The sequence below is a fragment of the Berghia stephanieae genome, chromosome 1 (assembly GCF_034508935.2).
Source record: "Berghia stephanieae isolate SIO BIC M18660-M18661 chromosome 1, UCSD_Bste_1.3, whole genome shotgun sequence".
In the NCBI taxonomy this organism is placed as follows: domain Eukaryota; kingdom Metazoa; phylum Mollusca; class Gastropoda; order Nudibranchia; family Aeolidiidae; genus Berghia; species Berghia stephanieae.
The window spans coordinates 142,303,357-142,329,347 of NC_088360.1; the positions used below are offsets into that span (position 1 = coordinate 142,303,357).

At 38.7% G+C, this 25,991-nt stretch overlaps 2 protein-coding genes across 2 annotated transcripts in view; one reads left to right on the plus strand and one right to left on the minus strand.

Moving 5' to 3' along the window:
- Window positions 1–3,872, plus strand: part of LOC144965704 (uncharacterized) — a 9,630-nt gene extending 5,758 nt beyond the window's left edge. Inside the window, exons 2-3 of the mRNA XM_078901307.1 lie at window positions 1,912–2,321; window positions 2,912–3,872. Coding sequence (XP_078757433.1) covers window positions 1,941–2,321; window positions 2,912–3,772 — 1,242 coding nt within the window. The 5' untranslated portion in view covers window positions 1,912–1,940 and the 3' untranslated portion in view covers window positions 3,773–3,872. The remainder of the gene's footprint in view (window positions 1–1,911; window positions 2,322–2,911) is intronic.
- Window positions 1–25,991, minus strand: part of LOC144965709 (uncharacterized) — a 127,643-nt gene that overhangs the window by 16,028 nt on the left and 85,624 nt on the right. Inside the window, exons 6-8 of the mRNA XM_078901320.1 lie at window positions 25,298–25,543; window positions 16,251–16,399; window positions 13,980–14,177 (exon numbers count right to left, since the gene is read on the minus strand). Of these exons, the coding sequence (XP_078757446.1) occupies window positions 13,980–14,177; window positions 16,251–16,399; window positions 25,298–25,543 (593 nt within the window). The remainder of the gene's footprint in view (window positions 1–13,979; window positions 14,178–16,250; window positions 16,400–25,297; window positions 25,544–25,991) is intronic.

Sequence of the window (25,991 nt, forward strand, 5' to 3'; positions counted from 1 at the left end):
TAATGGCAAATAACCTAAAAATATACATGAACTTTGATCTAACCGACTTAAATGATTTGAAGTTAATTATAATTTTAGTTTAGGCACAAAGAAAAAGATTGGGAAAATCAGCCCAGTTGAAGGATGTTATGTTATGTAGGTCTAGATCCATCAACCATATGTATATAATTATAGGAACTATTATCTATCTAAATTACTTTAGCGATCTGCGCAGTTAAGTTTTGAATCGTCGTCTTCGTCGTCGGCGGCGTCATCATCATCATCATCATCATCATCATCATCATCATCATCATCATCATCATCATCATCATCATCATTATGATCATTATCACCACCACTACGACTACCACCACCACCGTCATCAACCGGCTATGGAAATCGATATAATGGTGTTTGACTGTAGCACATAGGTCAATGCACCGATTATATCTGAATCCTAAGAATAATATTGGAATTGTATGGTCATCACACTACTACTACTACTACTACTACTACTACTACTACTACTACTACTACTACTACTACTACTACTACTACTAATAATAATAATAATAATAATAATAATGATGATGATGATGATGATGATGATGATGATGATGATGATGATGATGATGATTATGATGATGATGATTATGATGATGATGATGATGATGATGATGATGATGATGATGATGATGATGATGATAATAATAATAATGATGATGATGATGATGATGATGATGATGATGATGATGATGATGATGATGATGATGATGATGATGATGATGATGGTGATGATGATGATGATGATAATAATAACAATAACAAAGTGTCAGACAACGATACCATTGTGTAGCTACCATCAGTAACTACGTCGATGTCTTCGAGGACAGATAAGTCGCCAATCTTTGCTCGGCTCCAATCTATCGTTGAGTATGTACTTTAACCAGTTAGTTAACTGCTGCACCCTAAAAGACACGTATTGAAAAATTTGGCAGGAAAATTCGTCATTCAAATATCGATCGATTTAAATGACTCTAATCTTGGCAAAAACTTGGCGAAGTCTCAGATTTGAAAGATTTTGCCAAGATGAGGGTAATTTAATCGATCGATACTTGAAGAATGAGTTTTCTGGTCTAAATTTTTAACTCACTCAATCCTAGAGATTTTTGGTACTTTTCAACATTGGAAAAATATGTATTAAAAATGAGCATGTACATAGATAGTTTTATTCAACTACCATTAACATGTAAAAATTAGGAACATTAGCTTTGATACTACGCCTATGATTTTGTCTCAGAAGAATGTAATAAATAGGCATGGGGTAAAAGTAACCCCGGGTATACTACGGATATAGTCGTTGTTAGGGTTGAGTGAGTTAATACGTATCTTTCAGATTACGGCCGTTTTACTGGTTAATGGAAGCGATCTATTCTTAGCTTTTCTTTCAACAATGTCATCATCACACAAAACAAAATATATATGAAAACATTCCGTTTCTTTTTCATTCCCATGTGCATTTTATTATCTTTAGGGCGTTTCTAGAGAAATGATCGAATTAACCCGGGTGTTAGCCGCAGTGCAGTGCCGCAAAGTGAGCATTGGGGCTAAGTTTCTTGCACAAGGAGAAGATAGAGCGGAGTGACATCAACGCATCTCCTATATATAATTGTACGTCATGTTAATCGCTTATATATTGCGTGAGAGAATGTAATGAGAACAGATATTTATTTAGTTTGTTGGTTAATATAAAACGATTTTAAAAAAACAGAACCCCCGAGCCCTCACTCCCCCCCCCCCTCACCCCCCTTACCCATAATTCAAAACACACTTGCAAGACACACGAAAGATTAAGTTCATGTCTAAAAGATAGCAAGCAATTTTTGCCTTATGTCTCTGAAAGTCCACCTTTTAACAAATTTAAATCAACAGAATGTCTCAGATGAAAGCCGATAATCAAAATGGCCGAAAACCAACTGCCTAACAACGACTCTACGGAAATCTTGTTTGAAAATCTTCACCCCCACAAAAACGCATGGAAGTTAGCAAAGCGCATCTTTCGAATGCTTACGTCAGTCGGGGTAATCGATAGCGATATCATCAGCATTGTGGTTGAGAATTACAGAGGGAGAGCCATAGTATATTTCAAGGACAAGATAGCCCAGGAATTTACCATCAAGGTCTTCTCCGATGTCCGAGATGTGATGAACTTTTACGACATCCGCAAAGTGACAGCTCACCCGATGGGTCTAAGACTAAGTAAAAGGAAATGCGGCAGTCATAGCAGCAGTGATGTTCTTGGTAGAGTGTCTTTACCTAGTCACGATAATGAAATAGTAACGGTAAGTCTCCCATGTGTTCCATGTAAAGTATATTATTATCTTTGTCAACTTAGAGCGCAGGGATTTGTTGTGTTTGGTCAAAGAGTTATTTGGTCGGTTTAAGTATCAAATCAATTTTAACAGTCTCGAACTAAGTGAGAGGATAAAGGAGGATAAGAGGTGGGATGAGGATGAGGAGGAGGTGGAGGAATTAATGGAAGAAAGAGGAGGGGAGAAGCTAGGAGAGGAGAAGTAGGAGAAGGGCAAGTAGGAAGAAGAAGAAGAAGAAGAAGAAGAAGAAGAAGAAGAAGAAGAAGAAGAAGAAGAACAACAACAACAACAACAAAGGAGGAGGAGGAGGAAGAGGACGAGGAGGAGAGGAGAAGGAGCAGGAGGAGGCGGAGTATGAGGAGGAGGAGGAGGAGGAGGAGGAGGAGGAGGAGGAGGAGGAGGAGGAGTAGGAGGACAGTAGCATTAATAGGAGGAGAAGCATGATTGTGGGGAGAAAAAAAAAGATAAAGATGAAAAGAATGAGAACGAAAATGAAAAGGAAAAAAAAATTTGAGCCTTTTGAAACTAATTTAACCATAACATTTCCCCTCTTTCTACAGGTAAATAGAAGTCCTCTTCCAAGTACGGCTAAAACCAAAAGACACCCATTCAACATATCGCCAATCTTGGAGGAGCAGCCAAACGATATAATATCATCAAGTAGCTTCCCTGGTCATCAGAGTCAAGTTAGAAATCCGGCGGCAGAGGAGACATCGTCTTCCACAACGTCGTCTTTGACGATGCAAAACGAGTTTGAGCGATTGGAAGAAGAAGGAGAGAGCAGTAGCTCCACAAACAATATCAAAAAGTCAAGTATGCTCGATGCTTCGACGTCAGTTTCAGGTCTTCCTCCTGGGAAGAAAACCTCCAATGAAGGAGAGTCCGGCGGCACATCCTCTGAAAACGACGATCCCAAAGGGAGAGCAATCATGGTTGATGTCAAGACATCAACACCCCAAGTATCTCCTTGCTTTTGTCCTGAGACAATATTCTATCACAAAAACCAGCTTGTCGGGACAGAGACCAGGCATGCGGAGTTTAAACAAGGAGGAGTTGTATTTGAGCTAAGGTCGTTCCGTTCCCTTCTTGGAAGATATCTTTGCGCTTTCATGAACACTGAAGGCGGCGTGATATATTTTGGAGTCACGGATGACGGGAAGGTAATCGGCATCAAAGTTGATCAGAAATTCGAGGATCAGCTTCGTCTCTCTATAGACAATTCTGTCTCAGCGATAAGACCGCCAGTTCCCACTTCGGCGTATTCGATCAATTTTGCCAAAATTATGGGAACAGATGGACAGATATTGCAGGATTTGAAAGTGTTGGAAGTTTGTGTTCATCCACGGTATTCAACTAAAACGCCTTATTCGTTCGACAATAATGTTTATGTACGGCGAGATGGGAGCATTAGGACAATGTAATATCAAACTATGATTTTCGTCTCAATATATTCAATACAATTTTATATGGATTTTTAAAAAAGCAAATAAATATATCAATCAATAAAAGCATTTTTATGAATACCTTTGTAAAGGGGCTCAGTCTTTTAAATACCATTTTATATATTTGGGTAAGCTTATTGTTTTATAGCACACAGTCCCGATAATAATAATAATATTCAAGTGCCAGGCCTGCTGCAGACATCGGTGATCATGTCCCTCCAACCATATTTGTCCTCATGATCTTCTCAATGGCTCGATTCCTGCTCCTCCTCCACCAATCCATCTGTTCAGATTGTCAATGTAATCTATCCTCTGTCTCCCTCTTATTTTCTTCCCAGCAACTTTACCCGTTAGTACAATCTTTTCAATACCGTTTTTTCCGTCAATATGTCCGAGAAATCTTAACTGTCTTTTTCTGATGGTGTTTACCAAAGTTGGTCGTACTCCAATTTCTTTTAATACCTCCTCATTTTTTATTTTATCTTTCCATGAGATTCTAAGAATGCGTCTATAAAACCAAATTTCGGCTGCAGTTATTCTACGTTCACATTCTTTGTTAATCTTTCGAACATTCGCTCTAGCTCACACTCAAAGGGACCGAGATCGATCCCGACCCGGATGAAGTCGAGATTTTTCCCCGACACCCTTGTCCACCCAGTAATGTTTGGGTAGCTGGGTCTGCTAAATCTGGCGGAAAGGGGTAGCAAGCATTGTCCGTTTCACGCTATAGAAACCGGGATAAACTCCGGCCCCATGGGCCTTATGATTTTGAGGGACTACACAGTCATAACATACTTGTTCACACCAGAAATACTCTTGAGGTGGACTTTTCCAGAAATCCAGTCTTGAGGTGAAGTGTTCGAAATGGTCCCTCTTGTAGAATTATACACAGTGGCCGTCAACAGTTGGCTGATGTATTGGTGGAAGCAAATACAACACCTGATATCATCCATGCGCCGACGATCCCAAAACTGTGATGAATATAAACGGTGGACATACCCGCTATTGAAAAAGGAACATCGTTTTTGGTGAGTGACTGTTTTCACGTGCATGTAGCAACGAGTAAATCATAACAGATATGAAAAAAATAATTCGCCAGTCGTAACCATAAGACACAGTTTCTACGTGGAAAGTTGTTTTAATCGACTTACTATAAGTTTGATGCACAGTTTTTTTACCAGTAGATCTATATATATTACAATAATAATTTGTACCGCGTCTATTCCATATATCGACAGCTCTAGGCGCCTTTTAAATTAAAATAAAATAATCAATGCTACAAAACATAAAACATTTATACAAAGAGAAATCACCCCCCCCCCACAACTATTTAACTGAAACTGATTTTAATTTATCAAGTATTTTCTTATAATATTATAGGTCTTAATATTTGTCTTAAAAGTATCTAGCTTCTGTATTGCATTTTCGCATAGAAATTTATTTGAAGAGAGGTCCTGACAGAAGGCGTAACGAACATGAGAAAATGACCTATCGTCCCTGTACCGTTTATAATGTAACATTAAAACTCCCCGGCAATTAAATGATAGCCACTTGACATCGAGCCATCTATATATCGATGTATGATCGATGTGCCATTGGATTAACGAATGAGTGAAAGATTGAGATATCGATTGATTATTCGAGTGGATGCATGCTTAACCAGGGAACTGCCATACTTTGGAAACAAAAACAAAAACAAACCCGTATTTTTAAAAAAAATGGCCAGAAAACTCGTCCTTCAAATATCGATCGATTTAAATGACCCTCATATTGGCAAAACCACTCAAACCTGGGACTTCGTGAAGTTTTGGGGTTTGAGAGTTTTTGCCAAGAGGAGGGTAATTTAAATCGACCGATATTTGAAGGACGAGTTTTTTGGCCAATTTTTTAAAAAAGAGTTTTTTTTCTTGAGTACGGCAGTAAACTGTTTATAGAACGGATGAATAGATGTATAAGAGCCTGGGGGAAGCAGACAGTTGAGAACGTTTTAGATGAGAAAAATAATTGTTTAAAAAAAAATCGATGAATATATATCGAGTTAAATATTATTTAGAACCCCCTTTCCGCCCCCCCCCCCCCCCCAAAAAAAAAGAGAAAAAAAAAAAAAAAAAGAAAACAGAAAAGAAAATGAAAGGGTGGATTTTTATATATGGGTGGTGGCAGTCACAGAAAATAGCTCTTATTATACTTATACTCTTTTGTACTGACATAACGCATTTATAGATTATGGCTTGAAAATGTCCTCGCCATGTAGAAGGAATGCAATTTACGCCACTTAGCTCTTTATAATTGTTTTCAGGCTGCTTGCTATTGATCAGCCCTCATTAAATTATATATCAATCAGCCGAAGATGTTGTGCGCTTGGCTAAAAAACTCACAACATTGCCATCCGGAAATGGAACGGACCAACACACAAAACTGTGTGTTTAAGGTTTATAGTTAATACAGTTCAGTGAAAATTAATCCCTGAAGTCTCGGTTTTCGGAGTTTTTGATACCTTGAGGGTCATTTACGGCTATGTCGTCTTTGTGATTTGACACTCAACTTCGGATCGGAAGGTCCTGGGTTCAAGCCTCGCTCGGCGCATAGTTGAGTCTTTGGAAAAGATTCTTTACTCACATTCTCTCACCGTACTCAGGTGTATAATGAATACCTGGCCATTAACAGCCTTGTCTCTGTCCCGCCATAAATGTTAAGTGTTGCTGTTGCCCAAGGACCCCTTGTAAAGCGCACTGAGCATGTTTAGTGGAAATACGCTTCAACAGTTGTTACTTCACTTCCCTCGTAATGACGCATGGTAACTTAGTAACTGGCTCTAAACTATCGGTACAATGGCGGACGCCCTTATGAAATATTTCTCCGACGAGCATAAAAGCGTATCCAGAAGAAAAAAAAACCAGTATATATCTGATCATGTTTGTTTTGACTTTTACACGTTCTGATCACAAGACATATGAAAAGTTCTAGCCAGCATGAAGAATAATAAGTACCGATTTTCTTTGTTTAGACCCACGATGGCCGCTGTTGCTGGGCGACGTAACATCAGACTATTGAATCCAATACTCTTCAACAGTCGTAACGTCACTTCCTTCCTAATGACGCATGGTAACTTAGTAACACTGGCTCTAAACTATCGGAACAATGGCGGGCGCCCGTATGAAATATTTCTCTGGCGAGCATAAAGGTTATCCAGAGAAAAAAAAAACCCATACATTTGATCATGTTTTGACTTTTACACATTCAGATCACAAGGCATATGAAAAGTTCTAGCCAGTATGAAGAATAAAAAGTAATGATTTTCTTTGTTTAGAACCAAGATGGCCGCCGTTACCGGGCGGCGTGACACCAGACTACTGCGGCCATCTTGGTTCTAAACAAAGAAAATCATTACTTTTTATTCTTCATGCTGGCTAGAACTTTTCATTCCCTTTTCATATGCCTTGTGATCAGAATGTGTAAAAGTCAAACCATGATCAAATGTATGGGTTTTTTTCTCTGGATACGCTTTTATGCTCGCCGGAGAAATATTTCATACGGGCGTGCGCCATTGTTCCGATAGTTTAGAGCCAGTGTTACTAAGTAACCATGCGTCATTAGGAAGGAAGTGACGTTACGACTGTTGAAGAGTATTGCGCTCTATAAAAAAGCCGTGGCCATCGTTAACTTTCCGCCTGACACTGACCAAAACATGACGTCAAAATGCCAGTCTTTTGCCACAAAAGAAAACAAATCGTGAGTTGTATTCAATAGTTCAACCAATGAAATAACTTGTTTCCATGAGCTCTACTAACGACAACTCACTAATGACGTCAAACTGCCAGTCCTTTTGGATTGCAGTCTCAGGCTATAACATAACGATGGCTACGATAGAATGCGCTTGGCCAAGGAGTTCACAACATTGCCATCCGGAAGTATAACGGACCAACACACAAACTCTGTGTAACCATGAACTTTTATAGTCTGGTTAATAGAGTTTAGTGAGAACAACCCACAAACGCGGATGGCAAAAACAATAACAAAGGCCTGAGTGACGTCATCTTCGAACTATCTATAGTCTGATTAATAACATTTAGTGAGAACTACTCATAAAAATGGCTGTCTAAAAACAATAACAAAGAGGTGAGTGGGGTCAACTTTTTCCCTTCTGAAGCAAACGCATTCACCCATTTAGCAGTAAGGAAATTTTCTGGCCAAAATGTAAAAAAAAGGCGTTTTGTCAGTGTGAATAATTAGACACAATGGCAGGGACGAGAATGGGAAGAAAGGGTTAAATGGGTTGATTGATTTTCATGTCATTTCTTTAAAAAAAACCTTTACTTCTGAGACGGATACTAGGACACGATTGATACCGATGGTAGCATCGGACTCGTGGTCTGACTTACTTTGACAATAACACGTATTAAAAATTTTGGCCAGAAAACACGCCCTTCAAATACCGACCGATTAAAATGACCCTCATCTTGGCAAAAAAAAAACAAAAAAACTCTCAAACCTGGGACTTCACGGAAGTCCCAGGTTTGAGAGTTTTTTTTTTTTGCCAAGATGAGGGTCATTTTAATCGGTCGGTATTTGAAGGGCGTGTTTTCTGGCCAAAATTTTTAATACGTGTTTTGTTTTCCCAGAGTACGACAGTGGTATAAGTTATGTTATTTTGATAGATGCTGTGAGGTAGTCAGTACGACGATCAAACCTTAACTCAGCGTTGAAAATAAGATGGAGGGTAATTGAAGGGTAGATGGATAAATAAATATCAAAATCAAAAGATAAACAAAAAATATAGGTAGAGAAAGAGGGATATGAGAGAGAGAGAGAGATAGCGAGAGAGAGAGAGAGAGAGAGAGAAAGAGAGAGAGAAAGAAAGAAAGAAAGAGAGAGAGAGAGAGAGAGAGGAGATAGAGGGAGACACGAGAAAGAAAGAGAGAAAGAAAGACAGACACACACACACACACACACAGAGAGAGAGAGAGAGAGAGAGAGAGAGAGAGAGAGAGAGAGAGAGGAAGATTGAGCGAGTGTGTGAGTGAGAGAGAGAGAGATAGAGAGATAGATAGATAGATAGATAGATAGGGAGAGAGAGAGAGAGAGAGAGAGAGAGAGAGAGAGAGAGAGAGAGAGAGAGAGAGAGAGAGAGAGTACCATATCGTGATAGTGAAATAAAGGTTAAGAGATGCCTGAAGTTGGGAGATATAAATTACCGCCAACAAAATGATAGGATAGAAAGAGTTTTAGATCCAAGCTCTAGGAATGGAAAAAGCCCCTTGAAAAAAAAAAAATTCCCTTTATTCATCCCCAACGGGAAATTTGTCTTTAGGGTCTATTCCAAGGGAAGACTGGAATAACCCAGGCGTCAACCGCAGTGCAGCGCAGTAAAGTGAGCTAGGGCTAGGTGACTTGCTCAAGACCACACAACGCAGCGGCGGGTGATCGAACTCGTTACCTTTTGGGTACGAAGCAAAGACCGTACCGCTGAGCCACGCTGCCCACAGATCGCACTATCCTTTTAATTAGGTGTTTAATGCAGACTGCCATAGTCTGAAAAAAAAACAAACAAACAACAAACAAACCCCCAAACAAGTATCAAATGCAAAGAACAACTTTAATCATTTCAGATTCTGGTCGCCTTCTTAAGCATTCATACTGGGCATTATCCACAACACGTACTCAAAGAGCTTGACAAGGGTCATAGCAAACTGTAACACTTAACACGTAAGACTGTTAGGCGGTATTACCATATTTTTCTATCCTACAGAAACAACGCTATTAATGGCCAGGTACTCATTTTAAACCCGAGTACGCCGAGAGAATGTGAGTAAAGTGCCTTTTCCAAGGACTCTTCCATGCACCCCTCAGAGCGGGACTCGAAACCTGGATCTTTCAGTCCGAAGACGAGTCTCATAGCACTAGACCACACATAGTCGCACCGCACTACTCGGCAATATAGTTCGTAAAAAAGTTGGGAAATTCCCAGCAAACCAAGCAATATTCATCACATACGATAACTGAATTAAAAGTTATCATGTTTTTTAAAAAAAGTGGGAAAAAATGGTAATTTTATTTTATATCACAGAATTTAAGTGTTTCGCTAATGAGAAGGAAAGAAATTACCAGGTAAATTTAATGTGTTGGTAATGAAGATAGATGAATACGATTCGTTTGCGACATTAAAAAAAAAGTAATGGGAGACTATCCTCTTTTAAAATGAAGACAAAAACACGATTTTATCGAAATCAATACAGCTATGAGGTTTTGATAGAATGGTCATGCTTTCACTAAATCAAACATTGAGAGCAGAGCTGCCAACCTACTTAGGATTAGAGTATTGATGGTGCGTGTATAGCCAAAATACTCACAATATCCGCCAGGCGGATTTCACGTACCAACACACAAAACGATGTGTAACCTTTAACGTTTATAGTCTGATTGATAGAATTTAGTGAGCAGGACTCGTAAAAAATGGCTGGCTAAAAACAATAACAAAGAGCTGAGTGATGTCAATTTCGTTCCTTCTATACGATTGATTGCCGAAAAAAGGTAGATCTGATAATATACTGTTTTCTTAAAATGACATGTCTCAGCTGCATTCGTTACTAACTATTCTCACAAATGATTTTAGCTCCTGAATAGTGGCATTCTGACGAAACCTGAAAGTGGTTGAGTCAATAGATAGAACGAAGATGACGTCACTCGGCGCTTTGTTGTTGATTTTTGCGATCCGCGTTTATGATTAATTCTCACTACACTGTATGAACCAGACTATAAACGTTTAAGATCACACATATTTTTGTATGTTGGTTCGTTATATTTCCGGATGGCAATGTTGTGAGCTTCTTAGCCAAGCGCATACTATCTATAGTAATATGGCAAAATGGTAAAGTATCAATAACTATTAAACTATACAAGAGACCGGTTGCAGATAGCATAACTTTTATAACAGCGCATAGGGAATGAGATTAGCGGAAGAGTAGCGTCCCTTGATTGGACGTCACCTTACAGAGAGAACGCCAATTTGGTTTTGAAGGGTCTCAAGCAGCTTTCACCGGAAGCGAGGACGAGAGACGCATGCGCACAACCAACATGACGTTCGTCTCTAATAACTTTTCCACCGGTGACGTCACAGACTATGGGGGACGTCCAATCAAGGGACACTACTCTTCCGCTAATCTCATTCCCTATTGTCACAATTTACGGCAAATTAATCAAGGAAGAGAGGATGGCGCCATGCTTTACCAATTATCCAATGACTGCATGGGTTTTACTTTAAATTTGCTTTGAAGACATCTGCAATGTTACAAAAACATTAATAAGGTCAAGGCTCGAGTACAACAGCCAGCGTTGTCTGGGACCTCTGTTATCAGAATGTGCAGCTATGTGGTCTAGTGGTATGGCACTCGCTTTCAGATCGGAAGGTCCTGGGTTCGAGCCTCGCTCAGCGCATCGTTGAGTCCTTGGAGACGGCTCTTTACTCACATTCGCTCAGTTGTTGAGTACCTGGTCGTTAACAGCGTTGTCTCTGTCTGAAAAAAAAATTGCAATATTGCCTAACAGTCCTACATGTTAAATGTAGCTGTTGGCCAGGGACCCCTTGTAAAGCGCATTGAGCACGTTGCTTGGATATCGCGCTATATAAAAGCTCAATTTGTTAATTTTAAGAATTAGTGACCAAAATATTAGTTTCCTCGTGAATTTTATAAAACCAAGTTACATTTCTATTTGGTAGGCAAAGGCAAAGAAAGAAACTGTCAAATATATCGGATATGGCACTTAAAAAAAAATAATTTATATGATTTTGGTGGTGTGAAATGAAATTGAGACAACCAGACAGTTCTTTTATTAACAAATGTTTCTGTATATAAGGAAATTCAAACGCTCATGTCTCATCATCTATAGGGATTTTGACAAAACATTGAAGGAGAAAATAAAAATTTTAAAAAAGATAACGAAACAAAAATCGCGAACAATGAAAAACAATGAATTCCCATTCTATAGGGAATGAGATTAGCGGAAGAGTAGCGTCTCTTGATTGGACGTCACCGGCGGAAAAGTTATTAGAGAGAGAACGTCATGTTGGTTGTGCGCATGCGTCTCTCGTCCTCGCTTCCGGTGAAAGCGGCTTGAGACACTTCAAAACCAAATTGACGTTCTCTCTCTAAGGTGACGTCCAATCAAGGGACGCTACTCTTCCGCTAATCTCATGACCTATAACATTTCTTACGCAGAATGTGATTGTTTAGCACGCACGTTTTATGAACAACAAAAAAAAAAAAAACCTCGAAAAGAACAATAAATAATTGTTCTCTAATTTAGTTCTTGTGTACAAACAAAAACAAAACAAAAATGAAAACAAACATACGAAGAAATATGCTGGTATAATATTATTTGTGAACAGTTGGCATCTCTGGTGAAATTGTAGGTAATGATCCAATTATCGGACACTTTACTCATTAGATAAAGTTGAAATAGGATTGACAAATGACCTTTACAGTTTATTGATATTTGAACTTCGATTCATAAGGACAAAGAGAAAAACTGTATCTAGTGCGGATAAGTTACGAGAGAAAAAATTGTGTGTGTGTTTGGGGGGGGGGGGGGGGGGCAGGGGGGGGGGTTTATTGAAGAGATTTATGAATCTATAAATAATGCTAGGAATCTTTTCTCTTAACTCATTCAATCCTACAGATTTTTGCTACTTTTCAAAATTGGAAAATACTGTTTTAAAATGAGCGTGTTCATAGATATTTTGATTCAACCATAATTGACATGTAAAATTTAAAAACATTAGCTTTGATACTAGACTACACCTATAATTTGTCTCAGAAAAATGTAATAAATAGGCATGGGGTAAAAGTAACCCGGGTTAACTGCGGATATAGTCGGTGTTAGGGTTGAATGAGTTAATATAAAGGGAGTTGCTATTAAAACATTCCAAGTGTAATCTGAATCAACCTCTACAGTACCGTTCCATGCTTTCGCAAACTTCGGGGAACTTTATTTCCTGAAGAGTCAGGGGAGATAATAACATTTTGACGTAAAATTAGGTTGAAACAACTCCTGAGAGGACATTTAGGGAACAAATTCAACTACATTATTTATTCCACTTTCTTTGCTTATTTATTGTTTTGTTGGCAAAGGGTTTTAACCCGAAACGTCCATGGCTTGTATTACTTCATTTTGAAGCATTTCCAATTTGTGACCAATCCTCTCAAAAAGATAGCATATCGGGTTGAACCTGTTGCTAACATTTTAGCATTTCATTTATCTCTTAATCTGTTATGTCAATACCTGTTGTTAACATTTTAGCATTTCATTTATCTCTTAATCTGTTATGTCAATACCTGTTGTTAACATTTTAGCATTTCATTTATCTCTTAATCTGTTATGTCAATACCTGTTGCTAATATTCTAGCATTTCATTTATCTCTTAATCTGTTATGTCAATACCTGTTGCTAACATTCTCGCATTTCATTTATCTCTTAATCTGTTATGTCAATACCTGTTGCTAATATTCTAGCATTTCATTTATCTCTTAATCTGTTATGTCAATACCTGTTGCTAACATTCTCGCATTTCATTTATCTCTTAATCTGTTATGTCAATACCTGTTGCTAATATTCTAGCATTTCATTTATCTCTTAATCTGTTATGTCAATACCTGTTGCTAATATTCTAGCATTTCATTTATCTTTTAATCTGTTATGTCAATACCTGTTGCTAATATTCTAGCATTTCATTTATCTCTTAATCTGTTATGTTATACATTGAGATTGAGCTTTTATATAGAGCAATAACTAGTAACTACTAAACGTGCTCAAAGCGCTTTACAAGAGGTCCATAGCCAAAAGCAGTACTGAACATGTAGGACAAGGCTTGGCGTCTGTAAGGCGATACGATTTTGTCCCCGACAGAGACAACGTTGTTAATGGCCAGGTACTTATTTTACACCTAAGTACGTCGAGAGAATATGAGTAAAGAGGCTATTCCAAGGACTCAACTAAGTACAGCGCACAGCAGGACTCCGATCCAGAACCTTCTGATCCGAAGGCCAGTGTCATACCAGCCACTGGCACCAGCCCAATGCGTCAGACAAATTAGTATCCGAAGAAATCAATAAAACCACCGGTGTAACAAACTACACACAAAAAAAAAAAATCAATTTCGAAGCAATAAAACAATAATAAAATCACCTACCAGTCTCTCATACTCATCCACTTCGGTCTCGCTGATGGTCAATTCTCGCTGGTACCACGTGACCGGAAGCGGAACTGCCACAAAATCACCGGATATAGATCTATTCCAGGCTGTTCTGCTGGCTTCACTCACTCCTATGCTCCATTGTAGTTTTATATTTTTCTTCCACACTCTTCCAGTGACAGGTTCTATCTGGACCTGGCGTTAAAAAATAAATTATATAAAACAACAATTAACAAAATGACCAATAGGGTGGGCATTGGGAAATCTTATAATTTGTCAGTACTTGTTTGCTAACGACCAGACCATACACTCGGTAGTACCGTAAATGCGCTTCAACAGTCGTAACGTCACTTCCCTCGTAATGTGCATGGTAACTTAGTAACTGGCTCTAAACTATCGGAACAATGCGGACGCCCTAATGAAATATTTCTCCGACAAGCATAAAAGCGTATCTAGAGGGAAAAAACATAAATCTGATTATATTTTGACTTTTACACATTATGATCACAAGACATATGAAAAGTTCTAGCCAGCATGAAGAATAAAAAGTACCGATTTTCTTTGTTTAGAAAAACGATGGCCGCCGTTGCTGGGCGACGTAACATCAGACTACTGAATCCAATTGGGGTGGCTAAATCACTGAGCTGGCTCAGATAATTTTTCCCTCTGATTTTGAAAACAAAATAAAACAAAACAAAAATAACCCATTGTATGATTGTGTATATAGAACAAGATATACATCTATCACGATTATTTAGCCTTTTAGTTGTTCTTGATTTCTTGTTTGATAATAATAACGAAATGTGAGTAATAGAGATAATAGAAAAAAAATATGATGATGATGATAATAACAATAACAGTAATACAAAATGGTGATAGTGATGATAATAACGATGATAATAAAAATAATAGTAATAATAATAATAATAATAATAATAATAATGATGATGATGATGATGATGATGATGATGATGATGATGATGACGATGATGATGATGACGATGATGATAGTGATAATGACGACGATGATGGAAGTGATTACGACAACGATAATAAGAATTTTTATATTATTATTATTATTATTATTATTATTATTATTATTATTATTATTATTATTATTATTATTATTATTATTATTATTATTATTATTATTATTATTATTATTATTATTATTCTGACCCAATTTCAATTCTACTTCACAACTCTCGATAAATTCCAACGTAAAACAATTATTACAATTATTGATTATGATGATCTGGATAGTTTTCAATAATGAACCGCCAAAGGCATTCCGTCATGTTTGATATGGAGTTATTTTGGGAATCTGTGTGTAATATAATATTATTGCCTGTCATCGTATGGACGGATTTTGAGAAATTGAGGACCCCTGAAAATATTTATAACATAGATGATACACCCCGTTATAAAAACACATACACGCATGTAAACTTTTTTGTATACCTTTGTGAAAATGGAACACTTCTTCTTCTTCTTCTTCTTCTTCTTCTTCTTCTTCTTCTTCTTCTTCTTCTTCTTCTTCTTCTTCTTCTTCTTCTTCTTCTTCTTCTTCTTCTTCTTATTTTTATTATTATTATTATTATTATTATTATTATTATTATTATTATTATTATTATTATTATTATTATTATTATTATTATTATTATTATTATTATTATTATTATTATTATTATTATTATTATTATTATTATTATTATTAGTTATTATTATTATTATTATTATTATTATTATTATTATTATCATCATTATCATTATCATCATCATCATCATCATCATCATCATCGTCATCATCATCATCATCATCATCATCATCATCATCGTCATCATCATCATCATCATCATCATCATCATCATCATCATCATCAAAGGCGTCCACTGAGGGAAGTCCAACCCAGGTCATAATGTAACCAGTGTATGAGGTGATATACTGTATGCCAGTGGCCATGATTATATGCTATATGAATGTTATTACAACATCACTATTACTACTTTTTAACAATACTCCGTACTATGGAAAAAACCCATATTCAAAACTTTGGCCAGAAAACTCGTCCTTCAAATATCGATCGATTTAAATGACACTCATCTTGGCAAAAACTCTCAAACCTGGGACTTCACGAAGTCCCAGGTTTGAGAGTGTTTGCCAAGATGAGGGTCATTTAAATCGATCGATATTTGAAGGACGAGTTTTCTGGCTAAATTTTTAAACAAGTGTTTTTTTTTTTCAGAGTACGGCAGAGTAGTGCTTACAATAGACGGATCCGTGGAGGATGTTGTTGAGGAATAGCCGTGGAAAGCATCTACCGAGGGATGTCCTACCCAAGCCATGTACCCAGTGTAGGAGGTGATATCTTGAATACCCGTGGCTGTAGGGATTGTGCTGGTATTGGTGAAAGTTGCTGAGGAAGCAAGAAAACGTGAAATTGATACGTTAACTCACTCAATCCTAGAGATTTTTGCTACTTTTCAAAATTGGAAAAAAAATGTATTAAAAATGAGCATGTGCATGGATATTTTTATTCAACTACCATTAACATGTAAACATTAAGAAAATTAGCTTTGATACTATGCCTATAAATTGTCTCAGAAAAATGTAATAAATGGACATGGGGTAAAAGTAACCCCGGGTATCCTACGGATATAGTCGGTGTTAGGGTTGAGTGAGTTAAGATTTGGGAACAGTAAATGAATATTGTCTAAATTTAAAAAAGAGCAATAAAGCAGTATCCACTAAACGTGCTCAAAACGCGTTGCAAAGAGTTCCTAGTTCCTAGCCAACAGCAACACTTAACATATAGATACGACAAGACATGACGTCGTTAGGAGATATCACAATTTTTTTTCAGACAGAGACAAGGCTATTTAAATAGCCTCATTAAACCATTTAATTTAATGCTATTAAATTCATGTATTGATTGGTGATGTTTACTTGTTCGTATAAAAGCACCTGAAGGAATTACTCCTAATTGCCCTTAACCTGATTTCATATGGAAAAAAACCCAAATAAATAAATGAATAAATAAATGTTTTAATAAAAGAATATTTGAATGTATGAATAAATAAATTGACAATCTGTCACATTATTTCTCTATAGGGAAAATTTTTCCTTGGGGTATAATGTAACTTAGATAACCCATAATAACCCTGACGTCCGCCGCAGAGCAGCGCTGCTGTATGAGCAACAGGAGCTATGTTTCTTGTAGCATAGTACGGACAGTTATCGTTAGTTGTTACCGACGTGTGCATATGCAAATATGTCCATATGTGTGGTTGGTACCATTTGAATAGAATACTAGACTATCTCAAAGTAAAGGGCAGCGGCTTCTAATGGCGCTCACACTACTATGTTATGGCGATCGACCCAATCTGAAAATTACGTACCGCACTCGTGCACCGTCGCAAACCCACCCGGAAGCTTCGTCACAACGCACCGTTCAGCTAGGTGCTATGCAGTTTCGGGCTTGTTACATGTTGGACATGTTGGCCGTAGCCATCGTTACTTATAACCTGACACTGACCCAAAAAATGACGTCAAAATGCCAGTCTTTTGTCACAAAAGAAAACAAATCGTGAGTTGTATTCAATAGTTCAACCAATGGGACCACTTGTTTCCATGAGCACTACTAACGACAACTCACTAGGCGGTGCAAAAACCAAATAATGACGTCAAAATGCCAGTCTTCTTGGGTTTCAGTGTCAGGCTATACGGTTCAAGTGTCAGACTATAAATAAACGATGGCTACGGACAAACTCATTTTCCACAATATTCTGGTATATTCGTTCGTAATATCAGCCTTTGATGTAATGAAGCACTCCAGCCAATGTGCTTGCAACCAATGTGATTTTAGAACGATTTTAGTTTTAAGATATAAATAACAATGTGAAATTGACTGTAAGCTTCAATTTAATATACGAAAACAGATAAAATTGACGTTTCCGGTTCCCCCTTCATCATCAACAACAACAACAACAACAACAAAAGGATGAATGAAACACGACAGACGAATGAGATAATGAGATTATCTTAACAACGTCGAAACCACATTATCTCATTCGTCTGCAGTGTTTCATACATCCTGTTTTGCTGATAAAGTGGAAACCCGAAACGTCCATTTTATCTGTTTTCGTATATTAAATTGAAGCTTACATTCAATTTCACATTGTTATTTATATTTCTTCAAGCTTCGAGCAGCAACATTTACATTAGGTTTGAAGCTATAGCGTGACGAGAGTCAATCGTTTTCAAGAAGGCGAGGAAATATTGGAGACATTAAAATTGGTTCAAAGGGGGTGATTGTTGCAACTGCACACATTACAGTACCTACAGTAATTGTGATGAGTGACTCGTGAATCATGATGATTGGGGTTTGGTTGGGATTATTGATGATGATGGTGGTTGTGGTGGTGGTGATGATGATGGTGGTGGTGATGATGATGGTGGTGGTGATGATGATGGTGGTGGTAGTGGTGGTGGTAGTGGTGGTGGTGATGATGATGGTGGTGGTGATGATGATGGTGGTGGTAGTGGTGGTGGTGATGATGATGGTGGTGGTGATGATGATGGTGGTGGTAGTGGTGGTGGTGATGATGATGGTGGTGGTGATGATGATGATGGTGGTAGTGGTGGTGGTGATGATGATGATGATTAAATATTTTTTTAAAAATTGAGCTTTATTTAGCGCCATATCCACTAAATGTGCTCAAAGCGCTTTACAATGGCTCCCTGGTCAACAGCAATATTTAACATGTAGGACGGGACATGAGGCCTGTTAGACGATATTACAATTTTTCCGAAACAGACAACGCTGTTAACGACCAGGTACTCATTTTACATCTGAGTACGGTGAGAGAATGTGAGTAAAGAGCCTTCTACAAGGACTCAACTATGCGCCAAGCGCGAGGCTCGAACCCTAGACCTTCCGATCCGAAAGCGAGTGTCATACCACTAGACCACATAGCCGCATGATGATGATAATGATGATGATGATGATGATGATGATGATGATGATGATGATGATGATGATGATGATGGTGGTGGTGGTGGTGGTGGTGATGGCGGTGGTAGTAGTGGTGGTAGCGGTGATAGTGATGATGTTGATGGTTGTGGTGGTGTTGACGATGATTATGATGCTGCTACCTTGCTGCTGCTGAAAATGATGATGATGGTGGTGTTGATGATTATTATGATGATTATGATGATGATAAAAATAGGGACGGTGCTGATGATGATGATGATGTTGTTGTTGTTGATGTTGTTGTTGTTGTTGATGATGATTATGATGATGATGATGTTGATAATGATGATGGTGGTGGTGGTGGTGGTGGTGGTGGTAGTGATGGCGGCTCCAACATCTCGAATTGAATGTCTCGGGATTTGAGATAACCTGGGCAGAGAAACTTAGTTACCGCCACTCACTCCCGGACACAGAAACACAGCCCAAAACTATAACTATAACATTCTCCAGCAACAATTGTAACTAAACTTTAACATTTAAAAAAGCAATATACATTAAACGGGCTCAAAGCGCTTTACAAGTGGTTCCAAGTCATTAGCAACGTATACCTGTACAACGAGATATTATGACGCCTGTAAGTCAATATTAAAATTTATTTTCGACAGGCACAAACGATGTCAACGGTCGGGAACATATTTTACACCTGAGTTTGGTGAGACAAGTCAGGTAAAAAGTCTATTTCCAAGGACTAAACTTTGCGTCGCAATAATCCTGACTCGAACTCGGAACCAACTGGTTGGAAGTATCATACAATACCACAAAGAATGCAGCACCAGATGCCGGGGTTGTCATGATATCTTTTCTTAAAATACTTATTAGTTTTGAAAATTTCTTAACTCCCTCCTTACCAGCCATTTTCAGGATTTTCCCCCAAAACATCACATCCAACTAACACAAAAATATATTTTTTATCACTCAAACACAATAGCAGTAAATTCTTGCGATACATAATTTCTTTAGCAAAACTTGCTCTACAACACACTGTTCATGTTCTTTAAATTTTATGATGTAGAAGAAAAAAATTGAATAGGGAATGAGATTAGCGGAAGAGTAGCGTCCCTTGATTGGACGTCACCTTACAGAGAGAACGTCAATTTGGTTTTGAAGTGTCTCAAGCCGCTTTCACCGGAAGCGAGGACGCATGCGCATAACCAACATGACGTTCTCTCTCTAATAACTTTTCCGCCGGTGACGTCACAGACTATGGGTGACGTCCAATCAAGGGACGCTACTCTTTTGCTAATCTTATTCCCTATAGGAAAAATGTTGGTTGCATCGTAACGAATGTGACGATTTTCCTATAGTTGTTAATGAGAGAGTTAAAAGAAAACAAAGAGCAAAACAAACAAAACAAAGCAAAACAATGATTTTATTTAACCCATTACAAGCAGGGTCAGATTTTCTTGTAATCTACTTATAGCATGTCGACTGATCTCACCAAAAGAGTAGAGAAAAAACAGTGGTGAGACAGTTGGTCCTTCCTTCATACGTAAAAAAATTCCGAGTTCGACTTATCGCTGGGTTATGTGACCATGAGTACGTCACCTCGCCCTTTAGATAGTATGCGCTTGGCTAAGAAACTCACAACATTGCCATCCGGACGTATAACGGACCAACACACAAAACTATGCGCAACCTTGAAAGTTTATAGACTGGTTAATACAGTTTAGTGAGAATCACTCACAAACGTAAAATAAAATAACAAAGGCTCGAGTGACGCCATCTTCGTTCTATCTATAGCTCACTTTGCGGCACCACACTGCAGCTTTCAAATGATGTTGTTACAGTTTTTCCAGGTCGCATCGCATTTTCTTTCTACTCTTAAAACTGTCGGCAGAAAGAAAATCTGGTAAAAGGTGTCGACAGTTATTAATTAGCAGATAAGTAATAAGAGGAATACGCTTCAACTGTCATGACGTCACTGCCCTCGTAATGACGCATGGTAACTCAGTAACTGGTTCTAAACTATCGGAACAATGGCGGACGCCCTTATGAAATATTTCTCCGACGAGCATAAAAGTGTATCCAGAGGAGAAAAACATTATAAATATGATCATGTTTTGACTTTTATACATTATGCACATGATCACATGACAATATGAAGAGTTCTAGCCAGCATGAAGAAAAAAAAAGTACCGATTTTCTTTGTTTAGAACCACGCTTCTCGCCGTTGCTTGGCGACGTGACATCAGACTATTGAATCCAATTGTGATTCCAAAATAGTTTTTTTAAACAAAGTAATAATGATAAAAAATGCAGTCTCGCTGATAAAGAGTTAAAACGAAGGCCAAAAGCGAGACCCTCCCATCATATTCCCCTACTTAGTCACCTCAGCAAGATCCCATCTACGTGAGGACCGATGCACCACCACCACCAACAACAACAACTCGCGCCTTGGGCTAATTTTACTCACGAATCCAAAGGTGTTGAGTAATTTGGAAACGTGCAAGGTTATGACCAGGACAAGACGAGAGAGGGGAGGGGAGGGGAGGGGAAGAAAGGGGGGTTGGTAAACATAACACGACGAATACCCCCCCCCCCACCTCCCAACCCTCCCACCTCATCTCCCTCATCCTCAACCAATGCCTCTAGTTTGCTATGTCCCAGAGTCTATAGATAGTATGCGCTTGGTAGAGTCACGCTCTCACCGGCCAGGCGGAGTTGTCGTACCAATAAGGTCGCGGGTTCAAACCTCATCAACCGCCGAAAATTTTTTTATTCTCTATTGTCTTCTGGCACTTTTCTATTCACTTCATCTCTTGTTGTTACCAACACAAGTGCCTGCTCCACTCACTTTTCTGAGCTAAGAAGCTCATAACATTGTCATCCGGAAGTATAACGGACCAACACACAAAACTGTGTGTATCCATGAACGTTTATAGTCAGGTTAATACAGTTCAGTGAGCATTACTCATAAACGCGGATGGCAAAAAACAATAACAAAGACCTGAGTGACGTCATCTTCGAACTATCTATAGATGTCATTGCTATGTACCCACCCCATCTTAGCTCGTCTCTGCCGTGCACTGACAAAATGACTTTTTTCCATTTTGGTCAGAAAATAAATTTACTTCATATAGAAGGAACGAAGTTTATACCACTCAGCTCTTTGTTATTTTGTTTTCAATAAATTCAAATTTCAGCATCAAAGTCATCCTGACACATATTACCGTTTTGAGACGATGGGTTACATATCGGTAGATTAAGCTGACCACACAACTTGTCAAAAGCTTCAATTCTGACAACGCTTTGCAGTCTCATGGTCTTTTTTTTTGGTTTTTTTGTTGTTGATAAGTTGGGTAAAGACTCGCGGAAATCTAAAAAAAGAAATGACGCAAAATATTGTCTTTTACAACAATATTAATTAAACTAGGCCCATACTTGCGTTCGGATGTCAGACCTTCATATATCTACACGTCGCTTTGAGGAAATACCAGGTAGACATGGTCTTCCGACTCTTGGGTCAATTCAATCTCCGATACGGAATTCCCTACCCTAAAATTTTAATATAAGAAGCATTAATAGCCAACTGGAATTTGACCAAAAAATAGAGATCAAAATGAAGGTTTAGGAATGTCCATCAGTCCTCAACACACTCATAGTCGCTGTTAACTTCGGCTGCACGGAGTTGCGACTTGTACGATTGAATTTGAAGTTGAATTATCGGTTAAAATAGTTTCTACTTTCTTTTCAACAAAACATTAAATTTTACTCGTCTCATATTTTATTTATATAAAAAAGCAAAAGCTTTAAGGGGGGGGGGGGGGGGGGGGGGGTGTAAAACGAAAATAAAGGCGTTTTGTCAGTGACAGACAATCTCTCTCTCTCTCTCTCTCTCTCTCTCTCTCTCTCTCTCTCTCTCTCTCTCTCCCCGACCCCGACCCCGACCCCAACCCCTCTTGTTTTCTGTTTTCCCTCGGGATAAGACACCCGGGTCTCCCGAGTAGAGGAAATGATCATAACGATGATGACGTAAATTGCAAGACGTGAATAATTGAATAGGGGCCGCTCACACGTAATATCAATGTTGTGACGGGCTCTTAAGGAGCGATGAATAATTATGGGGGGTGGTGGAGTGATTAGGCCCTGTGGCTGTCATGGTTGTGCGTTGTTAGTTTCGTTGTTAAGGAAGCGCGGGGAGAAGGAAGAGGGGGGGAGGGGGGGGGGAGGAGGAATATGCTGATGTCCTTGATGTACTTATGACAGAGCTGCCAACTTGACACTTAAAAAATTCGTAGTTTCCAAGGGAAAAAAGAAAAGTCACTCTAAATCATCATCATCATCATCAAGTACCAGGCCTGTTGCAGACATCGGCGATCATGTCCCTTCAACCATATCTGTCCTCAGATCTTCTCAATAGCTCGATTCGACCTGTTCCTCCTCCACCAATCCATCCGTTCAGATTGTCAATGTAATCTATCCTCTGTCTCCCTCTTCTTGTCTTCCCAGCAACTTTACCCGTAAGTACAATCTTTTTTCTTTAAATAGCTTTAGAAATAAACAATTTGCCCATAGCATGATCCAAGAAATTCTCCAAAGGCTTGAATATAGGTTCTAAGGAGTTAAACTTTCCTTTTCAATGAGATTTATTGAGTCAAAGAGGCGAATACTATTCTGTAGCTGGAGTCCAATGTGTAGTGTGTGCTAGGCAGGTCTGGTTTCTGTACCGTTTTGCCGTTTGTTTAGGGGTGATCTTCACGGTGAGCAGTTATGGTTTTGCTGTTTTTTGATGATGGTGGATGTTGTTTTTTTTGTATGGCACTTATCTATAGGGAATGAGATTAGCGGAAGAATAGTGTCCCTTGATTGGACGTCACCCATAGTCTGTGACGTCACCGGCGGAAAAGTTATTAGAGAGAGAACGTCATGTTTGGTTGTGCGCATGCGTCTCTCGTCCCCGCTCTGAATCGATGTTAAACTTTTTACGTGTGAAGCGAGTGCTCTACCAACTGAGCTATCGGGACCCTATGTGATGGTGTCTTATTTGCTTTATATTACAAATCGAATTCGCCCAGTAAAGAGGTTGAGATATAAAAATCTTTATTTCCATCAACATGACCACCAGGGACATTAAATATCTCCCGCCCAATCAACCGGGAAAGAAATTTATAGGGAATGAGATTAGCGGAAGAGTAGCGTCCCTTGATTGGACGTCACCCAGAGAGAGAGAGAGAGAGAGAGAGAGAGAGAGAGAGAGAGAGAGAGAGAGAGAGAGAGAGAGAGAGAGAGAGAGAGAGAGAGAGAGAGAGAGAGAGAGAGAGAGAGAGTTGGTAAGGGACAGAGGGAGAGAGAAAAAAACATGTGGACGATAGTGGGAGAGAGTGAGAGAGGGGATCTCATTCGCCTGTAGTGTTTTATTCATCCTGTTTTGGTGATAAAGGGGAAAACCCGAAACGTCCACATTATCTGTTTTCGTTTATTAAATTGAAGATTATATTCAATTTCACATTGCTATTTATTTCTTCGAGCTTCGAGCAGCAACATTTACAATAGAGAAAATTAAAATAACGCTTAGTCTACTTCGACTGGGGAGACTGGGCCATGGGTAGGCTTGATTTTTTTGGATGTTTTTTTTTCTTGTATTTTTCTTTCTTGCTTTGTCTTGGGGGGGGGGGGGGCGGCGCGAAGTGGCCAAGTGGTTAAGGCATTACACTGTGACCCGGAAGGTCCCGGGTTTGAGCCCGGCTTCGGGCACTTTCGTTTTTTTTCCTTGAGCAAGATTATTAACCCCCTATTTGCTCACTTGGGCAACATGGATGATTCCTGTTAACATGGGAAGACATCTTGTTTGATGAATTATCTGTCTATATTCCTTCGTGGAATGCCGAGGCGACGATCTCTTATGATGTCGTGGCGGAAGGGCATAATTGTGTTGTTGTTGTTTTCATCTGGCTGGCACCATTCATACACACTTGTTCAGATATTTATCTTACACCGGCAGCTGCTCCCTATCTTCTTAACTCATTTTTTTAATAACGGATACATCAGGCATGCAAACAAAAAAAATAAATAAAAAAGATATGGATTACCAAAAAAAACAAAAAAACAACCCCCCAAAAAAATAGAATTGAGAAAAAAAAAACTACAAAAAGCCAACAATCAAACCCACCCCCCTCCCCCCCCCCCCCCACCAAAAAAAAAAAAAATAAAAGAAAGAAAAAACAAAAAAAAAAAAAACAAAAAAAAAAAAAACAAAAAAAAAACAAACAACAAAAACAAACAACAACAACAACAAAAAATACACCCCCCCCCAACAAAATATAAACAAACAACTATACTTACCATTAGCCATTTTATATTCATTCACGTTCACTCCTCTGGCTGTAGTTTGACCGCTGTGTAGAAAGGTAACGGGTCTGATCAAGTCCTCCACAAACACACTGATCTCTGATTCGGCCGAATCACAGTCCACACAGGCATGCAGCTTGGAACAGGCGTTACCAAACTCCGTGTATGATGCCAAACTGACGGGACGACCCGACTGAGATATGAGCATACCTGGAGGTACACTCTGGTATCCGCTGTATTCTATGTGGTAGAAGTTGTGGAAAATAAAATAAAACGTGAGATTTTATATGTGCGGCTATGTGGTCTAGAAAGTATTGGACTGGAACCCTCAGGGCAGAAGATCAAGGGGAAGGCCACGAGGAACATGGAGAAGAATTAAAGAAGCTGATATACAGAGAAGTGGTAAGACCTGGCATGAGATAAAAAAAAAGTTAGCTCGGGATAGAGAAGGATGGAAACTGTTTGTCTGTGGCCTATACCCTGACCCAGGGTGAAAAAGGCAATGATGATGATGATGATGTGGTCTAGTGGTATGACACTCGCTTTCGGACCGGAAGGTCCTGGATTCGAGCCTCGCTCGGCGCATAGTTCAGCCCTTGGAAAAGGCTCTTTACTCACTTTCTCTCACCGTACTCAGATGTAAAATGAGTACCCGGCGAGATTTGTTTAAGGATTATATGAGTACCCG